At 42.1% G+C, this 24,871-nt stretch overlaps 1 protein-coding gene across 7 annotated transcripts in view; it reads left to right on the top strand.

The window, feature by feature from the left end:
- LOC120802277 (protocadherin Fat 3) overlaps window positions 1–23,855 on the top strand; it is a 67,100-nt gene extending 43,245 nt beyond the window's left edge. For 2 of the 7 annotated variants that reach the window (XM_040149910.1, XM_040149909.1), the window contains exons 32-52: window positions 1,834–1,987; window positions 2,101–2,334; window positions 2,654–2,832; window positions 4,185–4,398; window positions 4,534–4,748; window positions 4,852–4,989; window positions 5,146–5,289; window positions 5,383–5,580; window positions 6,125–6,402; window positions 6,544–7,106; window positions 7,486–7,617; window positions 7,776–7,933; window positions 8,054–8,585; window positions 8,861–9,014; window positions 10,244–10,400; window positions 11,394–11,807; window positions 13,470–13,725; window positions 17,810–17,908; window positions 18,467–18,526; window positions 18,820–18,858; window positions 22,584–23,855. In XM_040149910.1, the coding sequence (XP_040005844.1) occupies window positions 1,834–1,987; window positions 2,101–2,334; window positions 2,654–2,832; window positions 4,185–4,398; window positions 4,534–4,748; window positions 4,852–4,989; window positions 5,146–5,289; window positions 5,383–5,580; window positions 6,125–6,402; window positions 6,544–7,106; window positions 7,486–7,617; window positions 7,776–7,933; window positions 8,054–8,585; window positions 8,861–9,014; window positions 10,244–10,400; window positions 11,394–11,807; window positions 13,470–13,725; window positions 17,810–17,908; window positions 18,467–18,526; window positions 18,820–18,858; window positions 22,584–23,335 (5,070 nt within the window). In that variant the 3' untranslated portion in view covers window positions 23,336–23,855. Of the gene's footprint in view, window positions 1–1,833; window positions 1,988–2,100; window positions 2,335–2,653; window positions 2,833–4,184; window positions 4,399–4,533; window positions 4,749–4,851; window positions 5,008–5,145; window positions 5,290–5,382; window positions 5,581–6,124; window positions 6,403–6,543; window positions 7,107–7,485; window positions 7,618–7,775; window positions 7,934–8,053; window positions 8,586–8,860; window positions 9,015–10,243; window positions 10,401–11,393; window positions 11,808–13,469; window positions 13,726–17,809; window positions 17,909–18,466; window positions 18,527–18,819; window positions 18,859–22,583 lie in introns of those variants that run through there. The other 5 variants (XM_040149914.1, XM_040149913.1, XM_040149911.1 and 2 more) reach the window with 5 other exon arrangements.
- The last annotated feature ends 1,016 nt before the right edge of the window (window positions 23,856–24,871 follow it).

Genomic DNA, 24,871 nt, shown 5'->3' with positions numbered 1-24,871 from the left:
AGGGCAAAAACCTAACATAGAATAGAGAAATAATAACCCTTCAATAATGAGAATAATAAGGATCTCACCTTACAATACCTGGTGACAATATACAGTATTATACAGTGTTAATTTTCAGATCGACAAAGTCTCAAGAATTAGTTGAGGGAACCAGTTGCCACAAAGATTAACTTTCTCTTTGGTAAATTTAAGGTTGACATAGCTCAGAAAATTAATGCGTTGACTAATGTTAAATGTTTGGATATTCATGACTTGGTAAGAAAAGCAAAATCCATGGCTGCAATACGTACAACCGGATTTTTTTAGTTAAAATATTGGTTCTCTGTTCTGCAGTGTACCAAAGTACAGACTAAATGTAAATTCATTCAGATAAACAGTCTTAGCACTGTATTTAAGGGGTTCCTTTTTGTAGTGTATGATATAATAATAAAATACTAATCTTGAAAATACCCACAGTTACACAAGAGCTGGTGAACGGTGCTATTACACATATGACAGAATTTACACAAACAAATGACATAAATAAACAATAAAGACCAGGCGACTTTAGCCTATTGTGCTAATTCCTACCTTGCGACTTTAAGAGTCGTCCTAAAATTAGTGTTAATACTTCGCCACAAGCCGATCTATGAGAGGAAAATCACCGTGAAAAGGGAGGAAAAATCTTCAATTTCACATATTTAGTTGAGAAATTTTCATTCTCCCTCTAAACTCGTGTTCATTCTCTTTCTGTTTTGGAGTGGTTACTCTTGCATTACACGGTAGCAGCAGCAAATGTATCAAAAGACAATAAGTTTCAGACACTGTATTATAACTGTGTTTTTAGCACATTATTCACATGTTTTTAAAGAAAAAAAGTTTTTATTTAAAGTGGTAGCAGCAGTAATGGACTGAACATTACAGGTACCACTGCCACTTCTACTACTAGCCATAGTATTAGTCGTTGTAGAGGCAGGACAAGAAGTAGTAGTGGTAATAGGAGTTGTTGGAGTAGTACTAGCTATTGTAGTACTAGTAGGACTTGAAATAATAGTAACACTCGTGGCACTAGCGACGTCAGTAGCTGTAACTGTAGCGATAGTACTGGAAGTAGTACGATAGTTCTAGTACTAGCCATAGCAAGTATGCTAGTCTTAAGCAGTGGGGTCAAGGATTTCATTGATAATTGTTTGATGGCCATTATTTGAATAGTTTTAAGGATGCAACTAACAGTTATTTTCATCATGAATTAGTCAGATGATTATTTTTTCAACTAACTGTTCGTCAACTAAAATAAAGGAAAAACCACAATTTTTCACAATTTCCTCAAGCCCAAGGTGATGTCTTAAAGTTGCTTGTTTTTTTTTTCTCTGACAAGCAGACAAAGTTAACGCAAAGATATTCAGTTTACGAACAGAAGCTGGAACCTTAGAATGTTTGGCTACGTGACTATATTTTGATACTTGCCGATTCATTTTCTCATTCCTCACTTTCATCATTTTCAACTCTGAACTTTGATGTGACAGAGCCAAAGCAGCAGGGGTGGAATATGCTGCATTGTACATTGGACATAGTACAGGAGCTTTTCCGTTGTGCTGGCCTGTGTCTGGTGAAACGGCAAGGGCAGGAGTGGAGCAGTGTCAGAAAAGGGCACTTAACTGTGTTGTGCTTGTTCTGTCAGCAGGGATAATGGATGCAGCGCCCAACAGTTTAATGTGTTTTTTGATGTGCTGGACAGATGTGTTTTTATTTTTTTTCAGACAGTGTGGTTTAACTGTGTGCTTGTGCTTGTGTGTGTGTGCGTGTGTGTGTGTGTCTGTGTGTGTGTGTGTGTGTGTGTGTGTGTTATGACAGGCGGTGTATAGCGCCTCTTTTCCTGAGGACATTCCCACGAACAAGGGCATTCTGACAGTGGGTGCAACAGATGCTGACTCAGGCTCCAGTGCTGAGATTCAATATTCACTGTTTGGCATCGGTGTCGAAGATTTCTACATGGATGCAAACACTGGTACGTTCAGTTATAATTTCTCTTTAGGTTTGTTTATGATCCAAGCAGCACAATACACCACAGATTAAACATACTTTGTACAGCTTTACACATCTCTCCATTTGCGCCCTAAGGTGAGCTGCGTACGGCCACAGTCGTGGACCGAGAGATGACACCCACCTACAAACTCATTGCTCAGGCAACTGATGGGGGCGGGCTGTTCTGCCGCTCTGACATTTCTCTCAAAGTGTTGGATGTGAATGACAACGCCCCCTCATTCTCCTCCACTCACTACCTGGCTAGTGTGTATGAGAATGCGGCCCCCAAAGCTTTGCTCACCCGGCTGCAAGCCACCGACCCCGACGAGGGTAAGCTGGTATGATTTTATGCTGTTACACGCTAGGTGTGCGACACGTCAAGCAGTGCTGATAATGAGCACGGAGAGCTTACCACGTGCAATGAATGCAGGTTCGATCCACCGTGTCGCTAAGAATTCAAACTGCTGACCTGGACACGAGCAAGATTACGAGCATGACCATGAGCCAATGTTCTGTTGTGTATGCGTCACACACAATTTGTACACGCATCTGTCATCTCTCTCTGATCAAAAAGATGACTGCCATGAACAGGAAGACGGACATTCAGCCAGTCCTCTGTGCCCATGAATCCGTCTCTTGTCCTCTCCAGGCCTTAACCGCACAGTGGTATATTCTCTGGTGGATTCAGTCAACGGGTTCTTCTCCATCGACCCGGTATCTGGGATGGTAATACTGGAGAAATCTCTGGACAGAGAGAGCCGAGACTCCTATCGTGTCCGTGTCCAGGCCACTGACCAAGCTGGCCAACAGGGGGCACTGTCCTCACGGGTAGGTGGGAAGTCAAAGTGACAGATTCGATCTCAGTTGTGTTTTTTGCTTTGCTGTTACGTATATCCGCTCAACCTAACTGCAGGGAGTGTTTGTGCAAAAGACACTTACAATCCCAAAAAACTGGCACTTATTCTGAAATAATGCGAGCTGGAAAACAGCAATAATAATAATAATAAAGTGTACTTGTGAACATTATTAAAATTCACAACAGTCCTCACAACGTCTCTATTTTACGTGATATAATGAAGGTTTCAGAGTAATTAAATCAGATACAGACTGATTAACACAGCTTCTGAGTAATTAACATAGTCATATTTTTAAAAAAAAACAAAAATAGACATGATTTTGTAAATAAACCATTTTAACACAACAATGTAATTAGAATTAATTCACCTCATATTAAATTGCAGATTAGTCATCCATGGAGTCATTTATCTGATGATGTGCAATCTGTATTTCTGTCCATACACTTGAATAAAATAAGCCAATGAATAAATACACGTTGTTTACTGAAGAAATTGGATAAAGAACCTAGTAGATTTTAATTAAGATAAATCTTCATCAAACTGTGCAGTGGGTGGGGTGGGAAAGATGGGTAAGGTGACAGTTACAGAGATAGAGGCAGTGAGGAAAGTGAGAGGGAAAGACCATAAGACAAGCTGAAACAGTGTTGGCTCCCTCACACCCACTAGGTCACCTATTAGGTTAGGTAGAACAAGCCGTAAACACCGACTGAAGATAAAGCCCAGACAAAACTGAGGCCAGACGTGTCCGTTCCTGACAAATACAGCGCATGCCTTTGTCCACTGTTCGCGGCGCTGACACCTAATGTTGTTATTTATGGCAGTAGCTGTAATAGCAGGAGTTGAAGTAGGCACAGTAACAACGGCAGTACAAGTAGCCACTACTTGTACCACCGGTGGCATCCCTCCGTAATAAATAAAAAAATACAACAAACTGTTTGTTTCTGTGACGTCTTGTTCTGTAAAGCTTTATTTTAAAGCATATCGCCCTCCAAAAGCAGAAATAACATGACAGTACCAGAACAGGTGAAATGTTGACTCGGATTCCACAGAGCGAAAACAGCTTTTATCTGGCTCAGTAAAGCCACAAATCTTTACCATTTATCCAGCAGCTGAGAAATTGTCTCTCAGGCCTGGTTGGACACAGAATAAGATTGATTTTTTCCTAAGTCCCTAACTTGTTAGTAAAGCCTTTAGTATCTTTGCTTCCATCAATATTTATGTGCCCACTGGCCGTGGCGCTGAAACTGAACTCTCAGGCCCCGGAGCAGTGCAGACAAATGAATTGATAGGGAGTCCCGTCTCACGCGTTTCCCCTCCCCTCAGGTTGATTTGACCATTTTGGTGCTGGATGTGAATGACAATGCTCCAGTCTTCCAGAGGAGGGACTACGCCGTTACTGTCCCCGAAGATGTCGCCGTGGGAACCGAGGTGCTGCGAGTGTTGGCGACCAGCGCTGACATCGGACCTAACGCTGACATCACCTACAACATCCGGTCGGGCAACGAGTTGGGAAAGTTCACCATAGACAGAAACCTGGGTGAGCAGAGGTCCTTGTATGTGGCTTGTTACTGTTATAGCTAAGTGCAAAATTAAAAACTAATCCCATTTTTTGAGCAGTAAAATTAATTCAATTAATACATCCTTTATATACAATACTATGTGTATGTTTTAGGCTCCATTTTTGTGGCTGATGATTTGGACTTTGAGGTGTGTAAGGACTACTACCTCACGGTCGAGGCCTGGGACAGCGGAGACCCTCCTCTCAGCACTGCAACCATGGTAACCATTGAACTCATGGATGTCAACGACAACGCTCCAGCCTTCAGTCAAGACATCTACAATGTTCTGGTCAGCGAGGATGCATCCGTTGGGCAGACAATTACAAGGGTAACATTAGGTCCCTTATGTTGGTCTATCTGTACTACATCATGATTTCAAACTTTCCTTTGTCGCAAGATTTTGTTTTCATTTCGTAATCTCTGTTCTGTAGGTGTTGGCAGAAGATCTGGACAGTCAGGTGAACGGGCGAATCACCTACTCTATTCTGAAGGGTGACCGCAGCAACCACTTCTGGATCGACCCTGTAACGGGACTGCTCAAAGTCAATAAGCGGCTCGACAGAGAACTAGTGAGGATGCATCTTTAAGTAGGCTACCATGTCTCATAAACAATAAATAGTAATTTTATGGTTCATGAGCACAGCCAAGACAGAAGTCCGCTCAAGGTCAACACCCGACGAAGTTTCATATTCTATGTCACTATGATTCACTTCTGCTCTATCTAGGTATCCAGGTACTCTTTGTTAATGCAGGCGTTCGACAGTGGATCTCCTGCCATGTCCTCCACCGTCACTATAAACATCGACATCTCCGACGTTAACGACAACCCTCCTGTCTTCACCCCTGCCAACTCCACAGCCATCATACAGGTAAAAGTCTGTGTGTGTGTGTGTGTGTGTGTTTGCTTATGCTCGTGTGTTTTTGTGCTAATGCCATCTCAACTTCTCTCTCTATACTTGCAGCTAAATCAAGCCGCTGGCACCACCCTGCTGAAGCTGTCCGTAAGCGATAAAGATTCCCCTAGAAACGGACCTCCCTTTGAGTTTCGCATTGTGTCGGGAAATGAGGGAAACTTCCTTTCCCTGGACCAGACTGGAACTCTGAGGTCCAACCGTGTGATTGGACCTGAAGCCCCCAGAGAGTTCATTCTTGAAATCCAGGTTAGAGACCGATATGTTTTGTTTTTTTTAACCAATATAATCAGGAAAGGTTGACTGACATATACATTTTGTCAGCATGGTTACACACACAGTCACCACTGGGAACTTTACCTACAAAGTCGCTCACTTTTAGCTGTTAAGTCAGGCTATTAGAGTCCTGCATTTAAACAGCCTCATTTATGTTGACACATTTCTGTTATGCAGATGCTATTCACACCACTAATATGTCGGTGTTGGTGTTGACCACTGCAAGTGATTTTCTTTTACATTACTACCACATGGCTTCCCTTATTCTTTGTCTCTGCATGTTCTTAATCTTTGGTTCTACAGATGCCAGGAGAGTGTTTGAGACATATGACCTTCCTTGGTGCCCTTTAACCATTTTTCCCCCATCATCTTCATTAAGCACTTGGGCTCACATACAACCAAAACTTAAGGCTAACACTTTCGACACCAAGTCAGTCCTGTAATATTTCAGTGGAACTTCTGTTTCTTTGATCTGAGTTACTGAATATCTGAATATAACTTTGTTTCCGTCTCTTAGGCAAGCGATTCTGGTAAGCCCAGTCTTACCTCTTCTTCCTGGGTATTTCTGAGGGTAATTGGGAACAGCCAGTACAAACCCACCGTCTCCCCCCTGGAAATCTTCATCGTCATGGTAACTGACACCTTCCAGGGCGGCCCGGTCGGTCAGATATATGCAACCGACCGCGACCCCAATGACGCTCTGTCATTTACCCAGAAGCCTCAGCCCAAGAGCATGTTTACGGTCAACAGACAAGATGGCAGCATTGTGGCTTTGCCGGGCCTGGAACCGGGCAGGTACACACTGCACCACGGCAACACACAACTCACTCTCACACACACACACACACACACACACACACACATACAGACAAAAAAATTTGATATGGAGAATAAGTTCGTGTGTCAAAATACAACATATTTCCTTTCCTCTCTCAGATATCAGATGAATGCCACAGTCAGTGATGGACGTTTTGCTGTGATAGCCGATGTGTCAGTCCAGGTCGAACAGGTGACAGACGTGCTGCTGCGTAGTGCCCTGAACTTGCGTTTCAGCTCCCTGTCCCCAGAGGACTTGCTTGGTCGCTACCTGAGCCAGATCAAGCTCATGTTACGTGGACTAGCGGGCTGGAAATGGTCACCAGGACAACAGGATCCCCTCCACATACTCAGTGTACAGCCAGTGATGGGGACGTCTGATGTGGACTTGCTTCTGGCCATGGAGCGGCCAGAGGCATCAGGCAGCAGGCGGATGGGTGGGTTCTACTCCCCGCAAGAGTTGTCTGCAAAGCTGGAGGAAGCAGCGGCGCGGGGCCAGATTCAAGGTGTCCTAGCTGGAGCGGTGGTGGTGAGCAGTGCTTGTTCTGGGGAGCTAGAGTGTGGGGACAGGGCGTGTAAACAGACACTGGTGATGGAGGGTGGCTCGCCAGTAACCTACAGCACAGAGAGGGTCAGCTTGGTGTCACCGGGGTTCGGCCGTACAGACACTTGCACCTGCCCTGGTGAGCCCTGCACTCATGCTTGCACTTCAACCAATCTAACAAAGCCCAGCTCACATTGTTAGTGTCCTAAATATCTGTCACAGCTACGAAATACATTAACAGTATTGTTGATTCATTATCTTGTTATACAAATTGTTGATATCCTGAAGTGTCTGAATGAACAGACATTGAATTTGTGGGCATTTTGATACATGTAAATGTATGTTTTTTATCATAAACAGATGTCGGAAATACAGACAGATTTTATGCACATTAGGTGCATACACCTATTACCGAATAAAATAAATAGAAAGGATTTTTTCATATGTAGGCACATGATATTTTGACATCCTGAAGGTGTTATTTCCAGATATTACTGTGTCTGTTCCTCTCTGAGCAGGAGATACATGCCCCACCCCTCTGGAGCTTTGTGAAGGCCAGTCTTGTCCAGCAGACATGCAGTGTGTCCGCTCTGGTCCTACAGCACCATCTGTCTGCCAGTGTCAGCCTGAGAGACTAGACGAGTGTGCAGGTATGATTTGATCCATCTCATCCAGGTAGATGGGTAGATCATCACATTACAAGGATTTGATTAGGTATTAATTGTCTTTTTTTTTTTTTTTCCAATTGAAGTTGAAGCTTTTCCCCTCTCATTTTATTCATGTATCACTATGTTTTGTGAATATGTAGGACAAACCTCTCTGAGCTTCTCGGGAAACAGTTACATCAAGTATAGAGTGACAGAGAGTGGCCAGAGTGGAGAGATGAGGCTCGGCCTGAGGATCAGAACACTTCAGAGAAGAGGAGTCATTATGTTCACACGGGTTAACCCCTGTACGATGCTCAAGGTAAACACATTTACATCCTAATGCTTCCAGATGCCAGATCTTCTCAGCAAAGAGTGTACTGCATTTTAGTGGTTGCACAATTTCTGAGGATTCAATTGTTTTCCCTTTTTTCCTCCACAGATCGAAGGGGGGCGACTCTGGTTCCAGTTGGACTGTGACAACACACTTGGCATTATGGGTATCTCTGGCAGACCAATAAACGACGGCCTCTGGCATGCTGTTGCCTTGGAGCTGACTAGGAACTACACCCTCCTGTCACTGGACGACAGTTATGTGGAGCGCCGCCGAGCAGCCCGCGCACCTGTTCGCCTTTGGCCCCTGGCCCCGGACTCGTCCTTTTTCTTCGGGGCCCAAGTGAGGCCACCAAATGGGCAAGGCGAGAGGCCAATTCCGGGGACAGGAAGAACCCGGGGAGGGCAAGGCCTCGGGGACCGTGGAGCGAGGGGCCCTCCAAGAGCCCAGGACGGCTTCCAGGGCTGCCTGGGCTCGCTGATGCTGAATGGTAACGAGCTGCCGCTCCAGAATAAGAGGAGCCGTTACGCTGAGATTGCTGGGCTGAGTGAGGTCAAGTTGGGCTGCGTGCTTTATCCAGATCCATGCGTCAGTCAGCCCTGCCTCAACGCTGCCATCTGCAGCAGCCTGCCCTCTGGAGGTCTGTGTAGATGACGGTGTGAATGTGTGTGGGGTGTCAGTCGCCTTGTTGTACAGATAAATGACATAAATAACTGATTGCATATGAAGAAAATTCCCTGTTTTTGCATTCGTGACCATCAACTTGTATATATTTTGTTCGTATGGTACTTAAATATTCAGTTACTCAAAAAACAAAATCACACGATGTTGACATGATTTAATATTGGAATGATTTATTGATATTTATGATTATACACGTTACTGTTTGACACATTTTCAATCTCTCTCAAACAGGCTTCGTGTGCAGTTGCAGTGCTGGTTTCACTGGGGTGCACTGTGAAATTGAATTGACATCCTGCATGCCAAATCCATGCCAGAATGGTGGAGACTGCAAGCCTGTAGGCAGTGCATTTCTCTGTGGCTGTCCTAGTGGACTCAGGGGACTTATGTAAGTTGAAATAGCCCGCAATCAGACACGCAGACTTTGAAGCCGTAATTACTGACTGTAGAAACAGTGCTGACGAATGCTGTGCCCTGTTTACACACTGTATACACAATGACAACTAGGGGAGTGATGACTTAGACAAATTTACATCTGCATCTCCCCTCTCATACAGATTCAAGCATCAAAGAACATGCGTAGGACACACACACACACACACACACACACACACACACACACACACACACACACACACTCACACTCATTAGCTCACATTAGCACCCCAGCATCCACTGTGTTCTTTTAATTGTTATTGTGTGAGATGAATTAGTGTTTCTAATTTAATTTAGTATCATTTTGGTAGAAAAGCCTCTAACCATTCTCTGAGCTTAATTACAGCTCTGGAATTGCCTTTGAAATAACATCTTTGCTCATGTGGTTGTTTGCTGGAGCTACCACTAGAGAGCAGTTTTCCCTAAAAGGAGAAAATGGTTCTGCTTTTTAAGGCTTTTAACAAACATGTAAAAATTCTTTTGATGAAGTTGGATTAAATTGAATTTAGCTGAGTTTAAGCATCAGACTGTTCAGGACCTTATCAGTTAATGAAAAAAAAAGACTGAAACCATAGCTGAAGGAAATACTATAGTCTGCCACAAGCAAACAGCTGGCTATGAAACTGATTTTCCCTCTGATTGACAAATGATAACATAACGCTGAAATATTTGCATTTAAATAACAGCTAAATAAGTATTAGTTTGTTCAATTGGAAAATTCCATAAAATGTGAAAAGCTGACTCACAGACTCAGAAATACAGTACAAATATGACACAACTTGCTGAAGTTGGTTGATCAAGGTATACAGTATTCCTTTTCTAAAATATTAATGAGATGATATCACTGGATGATCTCTCCAGGCCTTGTTAAGTGAACTGTGTATGCTCGATGACTCTCTACACTTTTATCATTTAAACTTTGATAATTATACAAGCATGCTCCCGAAATACTTAGAAATGCTTTTTCTTCTCACATCAGACCAACTCTTGCACAGTGTTTTGAAAATCCCACCAAGAAAGAAAAATTGACAAGAAAAATACAAGTATTTTCTATCTCATGCACAGCAGGGCACCGTGTTTGAAATAACAAGCTAAAGTATTTATTCTCTTTCTCTGTTTTCAACTCACTGTCACACCTCTATCCTTTATGCTCCCAATTTTTTTTGGTCCGTGCCTCTGCAGATGTGATGAGGATGTGAATGAATGTGACCAGGAAGAGTGCCTGAATGAAGGGGAGTGTGTTAACACATTCGGGTCGTTCTACTGTAACTGCTCTGAAGGGTACGAGGGTCAGTTTTGTGATGACGAGACACCTGGTGATCCGGGGGATGACATGCAGGTATAGTATGAGTGACACTCGAGACTGAATTTATGTATGTCTCACAGAATATACTCAAGTACAATCAAAAAAGTGCTCGTTTTTTGGATTGCTTTTTGTGCCTTCAGTTGGCTCCTAATTGGACTTGGCTTACTCAGTGAAGCTGCAGAGAATTTTGAGTGTGCAGTGGCCTCCCGGAAGGTTTATCCGCCAGCTCGGTATCTTTGTCTCCGCAGCAGATGAATGAAAGTGTGGTAATGGGTGAAGTGTAGTTTCCATTTGAAGCTGTCATGCTCTTGACTCTTGGCGTGCAGGATATACCTTATATTGAGACTGCAAGCTCAATTAATGGTGCAAATTGTGAGAGGGAATCTGCTTTCATTACTCACTGGAAGACAGTAATTAACAGAGAAGTAATCACGGTCAAGAAAACGTATTAGGCTGCTTCCACAACCAATGGATAGGTTGGTTTGTTGTTTTTAAGGACCTTTGGTGGAAATTAAGCTGAATAAAAGTTCCTCCTTTTGGTGGAGCTTACTCATAATGTAATATATTAAAACAAGCATCTGTGTCATTTTCTTAATACAGCAAGACCAGATTGTTACAAGTGTTCTAATCCTTTATGATTCATAACCTTTTAATCCTTAAGTCACAAGATACAAAAAAGAAAATCTTAAATTTATGCCAACATAATATCAGTAAGTCAATATGTGATATGTTATTTGATCTCCTTTCTAAGAGTCCTTGGGGATGTGTGTTCAACTGCACTGTATCTGTGCATTTGACCATCAAGCATGCATCTTCACTGCGGCTGTCATATGGCTGCCTGGATCATTTTAATGTGTAATGTGGAAAAAGCAAGACTTGTAGTGAGGTGAATCCCGAACATGAAAATCCCCAGAACTGGACTTGCTATGCTTCCACCGGACAGCGATGGGATATGCAGTGTTACATTTGGAACGGGAGACGCACTTGTACCCATGTTTATATGATTTTCCTCTTCGTGTTTCACAGGCGGAGCCCCTGTCTTACGTCGGACCAGGAGAGATAATTGGCATTGGGGTCCTTGCCTTTGTCATCATTCTCCTCCTCATACTCTTCATCGCTTTTAGGAAAAAAATCAAATTCAGGAAAGACTCAGACCTGGGCCCAGGGACTCAGGCTGTGATGGGCGTCTCAGCCATTTCCACTGAAACCAGCTACATGCTGCACAAGACTGGCATAGGGGCGGAAGGGATTGAGTTCAAAGCTGTGCGTGTATCGGGTTCACCGGGGACCAGCACCTACGGTGAGGTGAGCGGCAGCACTGGAGGCCCTCCTCAGGTCATGGTGCGTCCGAATGCCCACTCCCCTCTGCCGGGAGGACCCAGCAACCTGGGCATGAGAATTGGAGATGGTGACAGGACCACTTCCAGTGAGGGCAGTCAGGTATGAGGAAATGTGCATGCAAGTCATAATGATTGAAATTTATTTTCCTGAATCCTGCATCATAGCATGACCGTTACCTTACAGGGCTGAGAGACTTGTTAATGGTTTAGTTTTGTTCTAATCACAGGAAAATGATTTGATAGAGTTGGGTGATATTAAAAATCAAATATTATATCCATATTTTCATACTATATACCAACAAATAATAAAATAAAATACGTCTGGTTGATATGATCACCGACAGAAACAAATTAACAGTATGATTGCCAAGCAGGCATTGTATAATTTTAACTGTGCTTCAGCCTTCAACATCAGGACGGCATTTAAGTTTTATTATGATACTACAATAATGAAAATCCCAGGCTATACCAAATTTATATCGTGAAATCAATATTAATGTTATACCTGTATATCTTCCAGCTCCTTGTTTTGATTATACTGTGCTTCTGTAATTCAGTTGTATTCCTTTTATTATTTTATTGTTTGAAAGAGACTCTAGTAACTCTATTACCCTTATTCTTACTAACAGCCATGGTGTGCTTGAGAGAGGATTCACTGTCCTCACAGTTGAACTACTAAAAAAGTCCTTCTGTGTTAGGAAGTAAGAGTGATGGGTTTTGATATAATTGAAAATATGAGAAAATGACATTTTACAGTTTTTGAGTTTACTTTTGAAGTGACAGGAAGCTACTGAATGATACGGATGATCAGCTTACAAGATTTTTTTTTTAAATGTATTTTCTCATTTAAAGCCAAAATGTGTAAAAATTTGAAAATATATGTCTGTGGCGGACCCAAAAATAAACAAAATAGGCCGTCCACCATGGTAATTAAACTTCGGGACACTGAGACTAATTGGCTGAGAGGCAACACAGAAGCTACGCTAGTTTTCACACAAATCTAATGCCATCAGCACAATTTAGAAGACTCTTTAATTGCACGAAAACCTGACACATTGTGGCTTTAACTGCACCATTAACAAATAAAATGTCAAAGGATAAGGCTGCAGATAGTCTGCGTTTTCTTTATCTTTATGTCCAATAGAAAGACCAAAACCGACATACATTAGTCTCTCTCTGTCAGGACTTTCTGACCTCCTGACCCTCTGTTTGGCTCTTAGTCCTAAACCCATTCATTTCTACTGAAGACAGAAAAATCTGTAAAAAAAAAAAAAACCAAACAAAAAAATCCGGTCACAAATATATTCTTTCATTTAAAATGACTAAATGATTTCCTGAAACAGCTGGGCATTGTAGTTTTAAGAAAATGTTACTCAAACAGGAGTTAATAGTTTATTTTTGCGGGGACTATTTTCAGCCACAGATTTGTTACTCTGGCAAGAATTTATGGGAGATAGCGGTGTATGGGGGGTCGACTCAGAACAAACTACGGTACAGTGTTCCTTATAATGAAGGAACATCTTACCCAGTGCAGTGGTGCTGCTCATTGATGTGTTTCTACTTGTTAGATGACAACAGTGGAGCTCTATGGCACGGAGGCATAAGCTATATCAATGTCCAGAAAATTCTTGTTGGTAGGACGAACTGCTCTTGACCTTTTTACCGGACTTGCTGACAGTCAGAAAAATATAGAATATCGCTAGAGATCCTTCGAGTGTTTTTTTCCATATTTGAGAATTTCTGTTCTCTCCCATCTCTATAGTTGAGCAGCTTACTCTCGGACATGTCTAATGTCCGAGGTGTGGCCAATAGGAGAGGCATCGCGGTGTGCAGTGTGGCCCCCAACCTCCCTTCAGCATCGGCCTGCCGCTCAGAGCACAGTCCAGCCCACAAGGTGTCCTGGGAGGGCGAGGAAACGAGGGAGGAAGGGCTGGAGAGGGTGAGAGATGAGAGAGAGGAGGAATGGGGGCAGAGAGCTTTTGAGTTGGAGAGAACACAGAGAGATAACGGTCGCCAGGGTAAGACTTCGACCATGTGCACGCACGCACGCACGCACACACTTACAGGCGCACACAGATTCTAAAGGCACAGAGCACACGGGCCACGAACTCATTGTGTTACACCCATACCATCATCTCAACTGAGAGAGCTTATTTCACAGGGATCTATGCCTTTTGATCGCACACATCAAAGAAAATGGCCCAGAGTAAGTAAGCGTGGTTGAGAATTGATATTTTTATTTTGCTATCATTTCATCTTAGTTTTACTATTTACTTCATGGGAGCAATAAATGATGATATAACTTACGTTTCTGTCGCACTGCTCAAATTGGCAAGTGACACTTCTATTTGAATGGTCAGGGTAATCAGCCAGAACCGATGATGATGTCCTGTGTTCTTGTCCTACTTTTAGCTCAAAAAAAGCCAAGTGAAAAATCAAAGCTCGTTGGAAAACTTCCACTTCAGGAAAGTGAACTTTTCCCGCCGAGTGTTCTGCCGTTTTTTTCATCCAAGTTGGCTTCATGTGTACCCTCGTCAAACGAGAGGACAACAAACTAAGGGAGAGCGGTAAAACCAAGTTTTCAGATGATTCAACTTCAGTCTGATATTTAGCTGCCAACATTGTCGACAACGAGAGCCCAGTTGCATCTCACTGCGAAGGTAGACGTCACATATTTCGACTCTCTGTCCAACCTGTTGTATGAGGACTGCTGCCTGCGGTGGGAACTTCCTGCCTGTTAATTATTGATTCCTTCCTGTGGGAATGGGAAATAGGTTATTTCAATTTTTTTGCTACCCTGCTGAATGTACGCACAAAAACAAAGAAAAGTTTGTACCTCCAGGGTTAACCACTACATCACAGTCCATTAATTAATATGTGATTAAGCTTATGCTAATATCTTGATTATCGTGTTGACTCCAGTGTTAACTGCCAATTTAATGAATCAATTGGAAACACTTTAGTTATTTATTTACAGCGCAGCAACCGCTAACAAGTATAACAATGAATATTGCAATAGATGGGCACAAGTCAATACGTGAGATAGTAACTAACAAGGGAACATATTGGTTGCTTTCTCTGTCACTACCTGCTGCAACATCAATAAATAAAAAGTAATGAATAATGAAATACTTGGAAAATACTTTATGAACAAATAAGGTCCCATATTGCTACTGTGTATTTCCAATTTTAATGCTGTAAACTGCTTTGAGTGGAAAATAATGCGAAAAGGGAAAGGAGCCGAACGTTTTTCTAGTTGATTAATTGCGTTCATCTGCAATTTAACTGACTTATAACCGATTTATAACCAAACCATAATGTGAAGTTTTACATTTTCAAGAAAAGTGAGTCATTTCGTACTTAGTCTTTTTCAGATGGCTCTTACAATCCGAGCAATGGAGGGGATTTAAAAAGTTTGCTGCCAGGATGAGAATATGGTGCGTCAGTGTTAGCTTTAGGATTAGAGCAGGGGCTGTAACCCCAGGCATGCCTGCCAACATTGGCACATGGTAGGGTAGTCACTGGCACAGTAACGAATGAACGTGTAGGGAAAGAAATTATGTGGAAAATAAAAAAGGACTTAAGGAAATGTTCAAAATACTTTTTTAAAAAACTTGATTATGTTTAGAAGTATCCCGTCGCCTGCGTGCTGAGTTGAAGCGGCGCCTGCCTTTTGCTGTTTAGTTTGATTGACGGTACTGCATTACTGCTCACATTCCCGTAGGATTGTTTCACTTGTTCCATACGCATTGGACCGTGACCACGCAGCCTGGGCTTTTCGAAAGCTAAAGTTGATGTCCAGACATCCTGGCCCTCATGGGCAGAGTGTGGTTTTAGTTATAAGATGGCCAAGCCCTGACTGCTGGCTGCTTGCTGAATGTCCAGGGTGAGGCACAACTTTGAAACGGGCAAGGACATTTGTAGAAGATGCGACAGACAAGGGTGACGAAAGACAGGCTTTGTCCTTTTATGAGAAGCCGCGATCACGAAGCCTCTTAAAACAAACCATGCTACACCAGCAAATAGTTTATTTCGTTGCAAAACAGGAAAAACGATTTACCTGTGGTAAATATACAGGTGCTGCTGGAACACCAAAGCAGTTCAAGATCACGCATTTTCACCTGTTACATCTCTGCACAGGATTTCTGGAAAAAGCAGAATAGCACTAGGTGTAGTTTTGAATTTTTAGATGTCATGTGATACCTGAGTTTTGGTACTGATACCACAATGATACTTTTTTTCAATACCTTACTTCAAGGAATAGGGATATATGTTTTTCTACGAGACTCTTTTTTTTTTCCATTCAACGAAATATAACGTCTCAGTGCATTAGTGTTTCCTGTTGTCTAGAATAAGCAGCTGTGCAAGAATATACATGTAGTTTCTAATTAGCAATGTAGGATTTAAAAAAGGAAATATCTGATGAAGACTAAGCATCCTGAGCATTCAGCGCCAGTCACTGATCAATCGATTTCACCAGTGAATTGTCTTCAAACTGTTTTCTCTTCCTGCCCTTTCATTATTTTACCACCTACAAAACATAAGGCATATTTAGTTTTGCCAAATCTTACTTATAATCACAGCAGCGAAGCTGCCGGTTCCTATATCCAGGCAGTTTCATATTGAGCCCATACCACTGTATCTGTTACCCAATTTGGACAGTAATGTGGAACCAGGCATTTTATAACTGATACATTATTAGAGAACCTGGTAGGTCAGCGTACGTGTCTCTCAATTTAACAGACGGTCTGGTAGACTGTCTTCACAGCAACATGGGGTTATCTAAAGTCGTCGTGACACAAAAGTACCTGCTCTGCCCCTCTGGCAGTTGTTTGACAAACAATCACTCAAAGACATTTCTGAGTAATTTTAAAGAATACAAGCCCCGGAATAGCAACTCAGCAAAGGAAAATAGGGTCAGGAATTACACTGACTTGTAAGCATCTATTTATTCGAACTGTTTTCTTCTAAGGACGTGCAGGTTGAGGTTAACTGGAGACCCAAGGCTTGGCAGCCTTCCCCAAATGAAATTTAACCTGAATTGTTTGCACAGAGGAAATGTCAGGTTTCTGACTAGAAGAAAAAAAAAGTTTTGATTGCTGCAGTGGAAAACAGGCTGTTCAGACCAACTTTTCAAGATTTTTAATATGACTTGCTCTGCTTTTGGGCAGCATTTTTCCAATGTGCCTGTTGTTTTGAGGAGTTTGTGTCTCACACCTGCTGCACTGAGCTATACTGGAGGTAGCTCTGTCGTCTTCACCTTCCATGACTCCTCCAGCTGGTGCACACGGTATTAAACGAGCAGACCTGGACTCGCAGTGGGTGTACTGGGATTTGTTAAAAAGTGCTGTTCACCATGGCAGTCAGGCAGACTTTGAGAAAAACACCAAATTTAATTTGGATGTACCGCATCTTAAATTGCCTTTAGATATCAGTGCTTTGTTATGTGTGTTGCCCAACAATATAGGGCCTTTTAGGCTCTCTCCTTACCTAACATAGCCAACCAGAAAGGAAAAAAAATGGACAAGTGAAAGTATGGATAGGTGGACATATTAAAGTATTGGTCAAGATATCATACAAGTCTATCGTAATCCAACTTCTTTCATGTCAATGTAATCATTTCTCCTGTTCCATCCTCGATGTGAAGAGACCTCCTTTGTAAGATAGGGGGAAGTCTGCAGTCCCCGTTCCGAGCACAAACGTGTACCAAAGTCCAGTCAAAGTTAATATGAGGCTTAGGCAGTCTACGTTGGCTAAATCAAGTGCCTGCTTCAATCAAGAGGGAACTAAAACGACTGTAACTCTGCACCCTCTGGATCCGGCTAACTCAGACTGCAGAAGCCTCATAAACTTGGAGTCCCGCGACGAAGGGATCTCTCCACAGCCAGGGTGGACCGAAGGAATAATTGCAGCATTCAGTAACTTTTTAAATGTACTTACAGGTATATGAGAATTGTTTTAAGATAGACTTGACAAAAATCTGAACCAATCCTCTAAAATTTAGAATTTACGTTGGCTTAACAATTTTTAATTGGCCTTTAATTTTCTGTGGAATACGTTAATATGAATTTGTACCTGTGTTTGTGTGTGTTTGTACATTAGACGTGTCAGAGCTGCTGGACGAGGTGGCATGTCTCTCAGACTCCCCGTCCGAGGAGCACTCCCTTAGTTCCTACACCTCCGAGTCCTTCGATGACAACGGTAAGACTCTGATGCTAAAACGACCCAACACACTTTGCAGTCTTTAATCTTTGCATTTTTCTCGTGTGATACTTCACTGTTTTACCACACTAGGTCTCTAAAACTGTTTCTGTGCATTAAAGGTTAATGCACAGGCCTTCAGTGGGAGAAAAAACAATCAGTTTCTTGGATTCTATAGGGTGTCTTTTTTCCCAGATAACTCAATACCATTGATCTTCCCTAACGATCATGTGTGTGTGCGTGTGTAGGTGTTTTTCAGATAGGGAACCCAAGTAGATGCTTTGTTTCCTGTGTAATTAGTGTAGCAGCAAAGAAAGGATTCTCATGCCTCCCCCACTCCCTTACAGGGGACACGCACAAACGCACAAACACACACACACCACATGCATACAAACGTGTTGGCAAGGCAAACATGTCCCTGCTGTCTGCACGTGTGCACACGCATGCCCACACACATTCTCCATCTCATCTCAGTTGCACACAGCACCTTACCCTATTCATAAGTGCACTGACATTGTTTCTCTTCTCCTTCGCTCCCTTTCTATGTATTCTTTCTAGCCTCCATAGTGACAGTCATACGTCTAGTCAATGATGCAGTTGACAACATTGAAAGTGAAGGTATGAAAGAAAAGCTCCTGTTAACTGTCTGTCTTCTGATGCCAAAGTGTTTGTTCAGTGTTCAGTTGTTCAGTGTAGCAGTAAGATACTTCATAATGTACGGAATGCAGCCAAGCCTTTGCCACTCAACCCCACCCCTCCTTATTCAGAATAAAACATCCTGCTTAGATTTCCAAATATTTTTCGTTAGTTTCTGACACTGGACCTCCCTGTGTTTCAGATTTTCCCCCTTTGGTTTCTGTGTTGTTTGTCCCAGTCCTTCTCTGACTTTAGCATTCTCTCTCCCTTTGTAGTGTCAAACATGGACACAGAACAGCAGCGGAACAGCCCTGGTGAGTGAGATGCAGAGCAGCTGGAAAACGTATTATTAACTTGCCATCCCTTTGGCTTATTTCTCAAGCAGTGATCCCCAAAGCCAACCTTTTTTATTCTTTAAGTCATTTCCTCTGAACACTTTTATTATACCCCATAGAGCACAGATTACCATATCTGTTTATCTGCAATTTTTTGCTTCCCAGACTTTGAATGGAAATGTAGGTTACCAGTTTCTAGTTTCCTGATTTGCAACTGGGAGTGGTTTTTGACAGATAGTTCCATTTCTAATCTAACAAAAGGCAAAGAACAAAACGTTTATGTAGCAGGCTTCTCGTCGTTGTCGCTTTCCATCAGTTACAATAGCAGAATGTATGAGCTGTAGCTAATTAACATTAATTCTGCAGCAATAGCGCAGATGCGTGCGCAATATCTAATTGGATCCTTATCAAGAAATGTCTGTTTATGGCATGGCTTTATGTTAGAAAACACACGTAGATATCAAAAGTCAATATTGGCACTGACTTCAAAAACCCAATATCAGTCAGGCTCTTCTGTAAGTAATTCAATGAAAGGCCACAATGAACCAGCCATTGTCTGGTTAATGTTCTTCTGTAGAAGCTTGTGTCTATACTCAGCTTTGTTATGAAACCTCACTTTCAAACACCTGTCTACAACCATAAGTGGTCTTTGTGTTTTTGTAGTCTTAAAGACCAACAGGCTAGCAGAACCTCTCCAGTGACACGTGATTGTTAGTATTCAGAATCTCTCATGTAACATTCATAAATATCATATTGAAATTGCGACCTTGCTAGCTCGAAATTTCCAATTCCGGACATCCAGTGTTTGGAGAAAGTAGCTTGTGAAACAAGTCAGCTACTCCTGTAATTTCAGTGTGTATGATATATACTCAACATTTCACCTCATGCTGCTCATTGCATTTTCAGACTATAACTACAGGTTGTGTTTAATTATTAATGCTGTTAATTACTAATTAGGCTTCCACTCAGAACTGTAGTTTTTCTGCGTTCCCAGCCAGTAAAAGCTGAGATCTAGAAATGAATGTCTTCGAATTTTTATTCATGTGTTTCATTACTTCCAAATGTTGAAGGCTACACTGAAACAGGTTTGATAGGGGACTTGAAAGGATGAGAATTGGATTTGATACGGGATTCAGATTCTATAAAACGCTATCAAACCCAAACCAATTTTCAATATAAAACACAGGGTTTTTTTAATCAAATAAAAACATTAGTTAAAAAAAGTATTGTATAAAATGTTCCATGTATAAAACAGTTTTCTCACCGAAGGTAATTATGCAACATACACAGGTACCTACTGGTCATAAATAGTTAATCAAGTTATTTGAATTATGCTGACATTTAATAGCTTGGTCAGGTTCGGTGTCGTGGTCCTCACTCCAGGCAAAGCAAAGCTTCCACCCTGGACTGGTAGAGGGTCCCGGTGGATTTTAGGGGCACTCTGAGCCAAGACTCACATCTGCTCAGAAAAGCAGAGAAGGCAGCTTCGAACACTTTCTTTTTCACAGTAAATGGGGCATCATCTATAGACTGAACAATGACTTTCCACTCGTAATGAATGCATGGTTTTGCTTACACAAAGATCAGGGCAGCCATGGTCTAGTTCTATCCCGTAAAATCCCAATGTTCTTCAGTCAGCTGCTTGTTCTACGGTCTTAAAACCAATGTTAACTGGCTCATAGGTACCACGTCTGTCTGTTGTCAATTGCATGGAATTAACTAGGTGTACAAAGCATTTCATTACTTACTCACGGCACTCACACAGAGAATTAAATGGTCAGTGAAATTGTAGTCCAGTAGACTGTTCCAAATAACCTACGGGACTCAGTGTATTTCTGTTAATATAACACTTGGACAAACATTGTTTATTTATTTATTTATTTATTTTTATACTACATATATACGTATATTCTCATATGTTTGTGCTCAGGTCAAGAAAAGTGACGGGCCAATGACAATGGCCATACATACCGAACACAGGCTGCTACAACAACAACTGAATTTTTAAAAAAAGGCAAAAATACCAAAATACTGTAATAACAGAGAGGAAAAAAAGAGTGTAATTTATAACGAGGTTGACAGTCTTCAAGCCTGTTCTACCGGAAATGGGATCGAACATTTTCAGTCACCATTATCGCCACTTGCGTGAGATTACATTATGTGTTTGTGCGCACGGTTACAGTGTGCATGTGTATTTATGTGTATGTTATTGGTTAGTTTGTAAACACCGGCGATGTGCTAAATGGCTCTCTGCCAGCCTCCCTCTCCCGTTGCTGAGTATTCTCCCATGTCATGATTCTCCATGTCTTTTTTTTTTTTTTGCATTCAGTCGTTTCTATGAGAAGAACATTTCGTCATCAAAGTCTTCCTTGTCCCATGAGAAATTTGTTTTGTTTTCCACTCCGCTGACAGCAAGTCGCCACCTGCAGAGCAAAGATGAGATTTGTGTAGAGTTCATCAAAGAATACATTGTGGATTGTAAGAACATTATATTATACCCCCCCCCCCCTTTACCTTTCATTTGAAAATGTTTCAACCAGAAACAGGGATATTTCAGCGGCATGGCATGCAGTAGGAACTCCCACATGTTTTGTGGTTTGCTGGCACGCTAGTTTATTAGATATCCCTGTCAACACATGTGTCATGCATTAAATACCAGGAGCTAGCACTGCTAATGGAGTGTACTCTCCATCCCACACGGAGGGTGACCCCTCTGGCTCATCTCACTTCATCAATATGATATTTTTTCACTCACAGCTCATTAACCTAACCATGAATAATGCAAACTGCATGCTGTAGTTTGTAGTAAGTAGTGAATTAGCTGGGAGTTCTGTGTCAGTCCATTTAACAGCATGAACTTAAATGTAAAAAAAAAAAAAAAGGAATTTTGTTGACTGATTTTATTTGCACATTAATCAATACTAAATGAAGAAATGGAGCAATTACACACAAACACACAGGAGAAGTTCCACAGAACACACAGCGTAAGCCCCATAGTGACACAGTCAGAGGGAAAGCCGTTCACGAGTCGCCCGCTCGTGAAAATAAAGAGGAGAAAATTAGAAAAAAACACAACGAGCCAGGGAATACACGCAGAATATTCATGAATGTAATGACAGTTGGCTGATATTTTTTTTTTTGAGTAAAGGAGTTCGTTTATTGTGTGGCAGTAAACCTCATGCTTGTGGCTTTGTACCTAGAGTTAGCCGTTGCTGCTTTAACAGGCCCAAGATGGGATCTGCAGCGATGTGAGTGATGTCGAACATCGCTGCAGATCAGTCCTGCCAGAGGATGATGATGACTGATGCACCAAAGCATATTAACTGGCGTCACCTCGCTTACCTCCTGCAAGATTGCGATGATAACTTTTGTTTAAGAAGTGAAGTGATTTGTTGATGTTGCACCTTTTGCCAGCTGATCCTATTAGATAGATAATCTCATTCTTGCTCAAACTGTGCAACCAAGAAAGGCTGAACATAACAAACACATTCGAGTGAGAATTACATATTTCCAGTGATTTGGCAGCACTAGATTCTCCAGGGGGATAAAGCCTCAGTCACCTTACACGATATATTAAAGCAGATCCCTGTCTTAACTCTCTCACCTTGCTGTTCCATTAAAAACATGCTATTAATCACTGAAACTATTCCGAATTGTTTAAAGATATTTATTCTTTCTTACTGTCTTTGGCCTTTTCTTTTCAGCATACCGCTGGGAGTCTTCCAGCCAGACTTCGAGCTGGTTGTCACCATCACGTCTGCGTCCTCCAGAGCTGGGATCCCATTACAACCTCAGTGACACCCAGCAGAACATGAGAAGAGGGGGAAGCACCCGCTCTCTCCAGCTGGACTACAGAGTGGCGGGCTATAGCAGTAACAGGGGCCAAGAGCAGGGACAGGAGACCGCGAGGAGGACCTTCCAGTGGGAGAGGAATCAGTCGGGTGAGTGGGAGAGGAAACGCATCCTGGACAGAGAAGAGAAGAGAAGGCACGACGTGGAGGGAAAGAACACAGGCAACAGGAGCAAAGATGTGGGGGCGCACCAGGACCACAGAGACCTTCAGCAGTTGCACGGCCATGACGGCTGTGAAGACAGCTCATCGCCTGTTTACGAGGAATACCAAGAGTGCAGCCACGACCCAGAGCAAAATGAAGACTCGGAGAGCCTTTATGACACTCTACCCCCGACCCGACGAGCCTACGAAGGATACCCGTTAAGCCCCCCAGGCCTCAACCTGCACCCGGCTCAACTTCTGCCCCCACTTAGGGCGTGGGATTTACAGACAGGGGAGTGGAGGGAATCGCAGGAGGATCGCGGAGGGCTCGGCTCCAGCGGTCTGGCAGGTTCCGGGGACGAGCTGGAGAGACTACTGAACCTGGTGTCACTCAGAGCCAGGAGAGCCACAAGAATAAACAGAGCCTCCACCGGATCTGAACCCACAACAGGCTGGGAATGATTTAAATTAGCACACAAGGCTGTTTGACACAAATAGATTTAATTTTCCTTTATATATTAAAGAGTGGAAGTGGCCCTCTCTGACTATACTTGACATTTATAATACTGTTGATCTACCGCCTAAAAATAATTAAAGGAGAATATTACCATATATACTTTTATTATTCCGCATTATTATCCTGCTGTAAGAAACCAGTAATCCATCACCAATCCCCCGGCTCATTTATAAACTGGAGAGAAAAGGAGGAAATATATTTGTTCTCTAGACGCCTTCACCTGTGCTGTATGAGAGTTAGCTGAGATTGGCTGTGAATCAATGCTATTACATTTATTATTTATAGAATCACTGGAGCACAGTATTTATTAACATCAAAATATGAAAGGGGCTGACATGTCTCTGTTTCAGATGATACCAATGTTGTGTACATATGTTATCATGCATTTCATACGTTGTTCTGTTGGATCGCACTCATACAGAGACAGCCGCACGTTCATTTTGTATTTATGGAGAGGCTCATAAGCGACCAAACAAACGAATAGCGCAATTATTAAGTAAATAATTACAGATTAATTAAACGATTAAATAAAGACCCACCAGTATCACCTTCTGGTAATCTTAGTAGCATCTCTGAGGCTGTGTCAGGGATGTGGGTGAATAGTTCTCTCCAAAACGACCCCACGCATGTGTCAATAAAAACAAGGAGTGCATGAAGTATTACATGGCTGAGCAGACAAAGCGATTGTGTTTGTGTGTGTGTGTCTTTGTGTCTTTGTTTTAGGTGATAGCAACGTTGTGTACATATGTAATTATGCATTTCATACATTGTGCTGTTGGATCACACTCATACAGAGACTCACACACACACACACACACACACACACACACAATCATTTTGTTTGCTCAGCCATGAAATAACGCACTTCTTATTTACATCCCTGACATAGCCCCAGAGATGCTATTAAGATTACCAGAAATTGATACCAGTTGTTCTTTATTTAATCATTTGATTATTCTGTAATTATGTATTTAATAATTGCGTTATTCGTTTGTTTGGTTGCCTATGAGCCTCCTCATAAATGCAGTCATCAGGGATATCTGGCTCATGAAAGTATGAATAAATACAGAACTTCACTCACTCATGCACTTATGAGAGACAGTGTGTGGACATGATTCACTTATCAAGACAGAGTCACATATTACTCTCAGTGTACATTATGTAACTTGTATATATGACCAAAGCTGAACATTTAGCGGTGCTTTAAATAAAATTAAGACCCTTCTCAACTAGTATTAACATGCAATATGAATCAATATAAAATCCAGACTTTGTGTGCAGAAATGCTTAAAGAATTGTGCGGAAGTGCATCCGGGACGTACACTATCACTCACCCCGAGACATGCACACATGGTTGCCTCACTGATAACACAATGTAAATGCTGCTACGTTCTCCAGGTCACACGCAACAGTGGGAACGTAAATGGGGTTAAATTCCACGTTAAACAACTTTGAGACAAAGGCCAAACAAACAGGTGGCA

Source organism: Xiphias gladius, chromosome 17 (assembly GCF_016859285.1).
Source record: "Xiphias gladius isolate SHS-SW01 ecotype Sanya breed wild chromosome 17, ASM1685928v1, whole genome shotgun sequence".
Lineage (NCBI taxonomy): Eukaryota > Metazoa > Chordata > Actinopteri > Istiophoriformes > Xiphiidae > Xiphias > Xiphias gladius.
The sequence above is the reverse complement of the archived record's forward strand: the minus strand, read 5'-3'. Positions and strand labels throughout refer to the sequence as shown.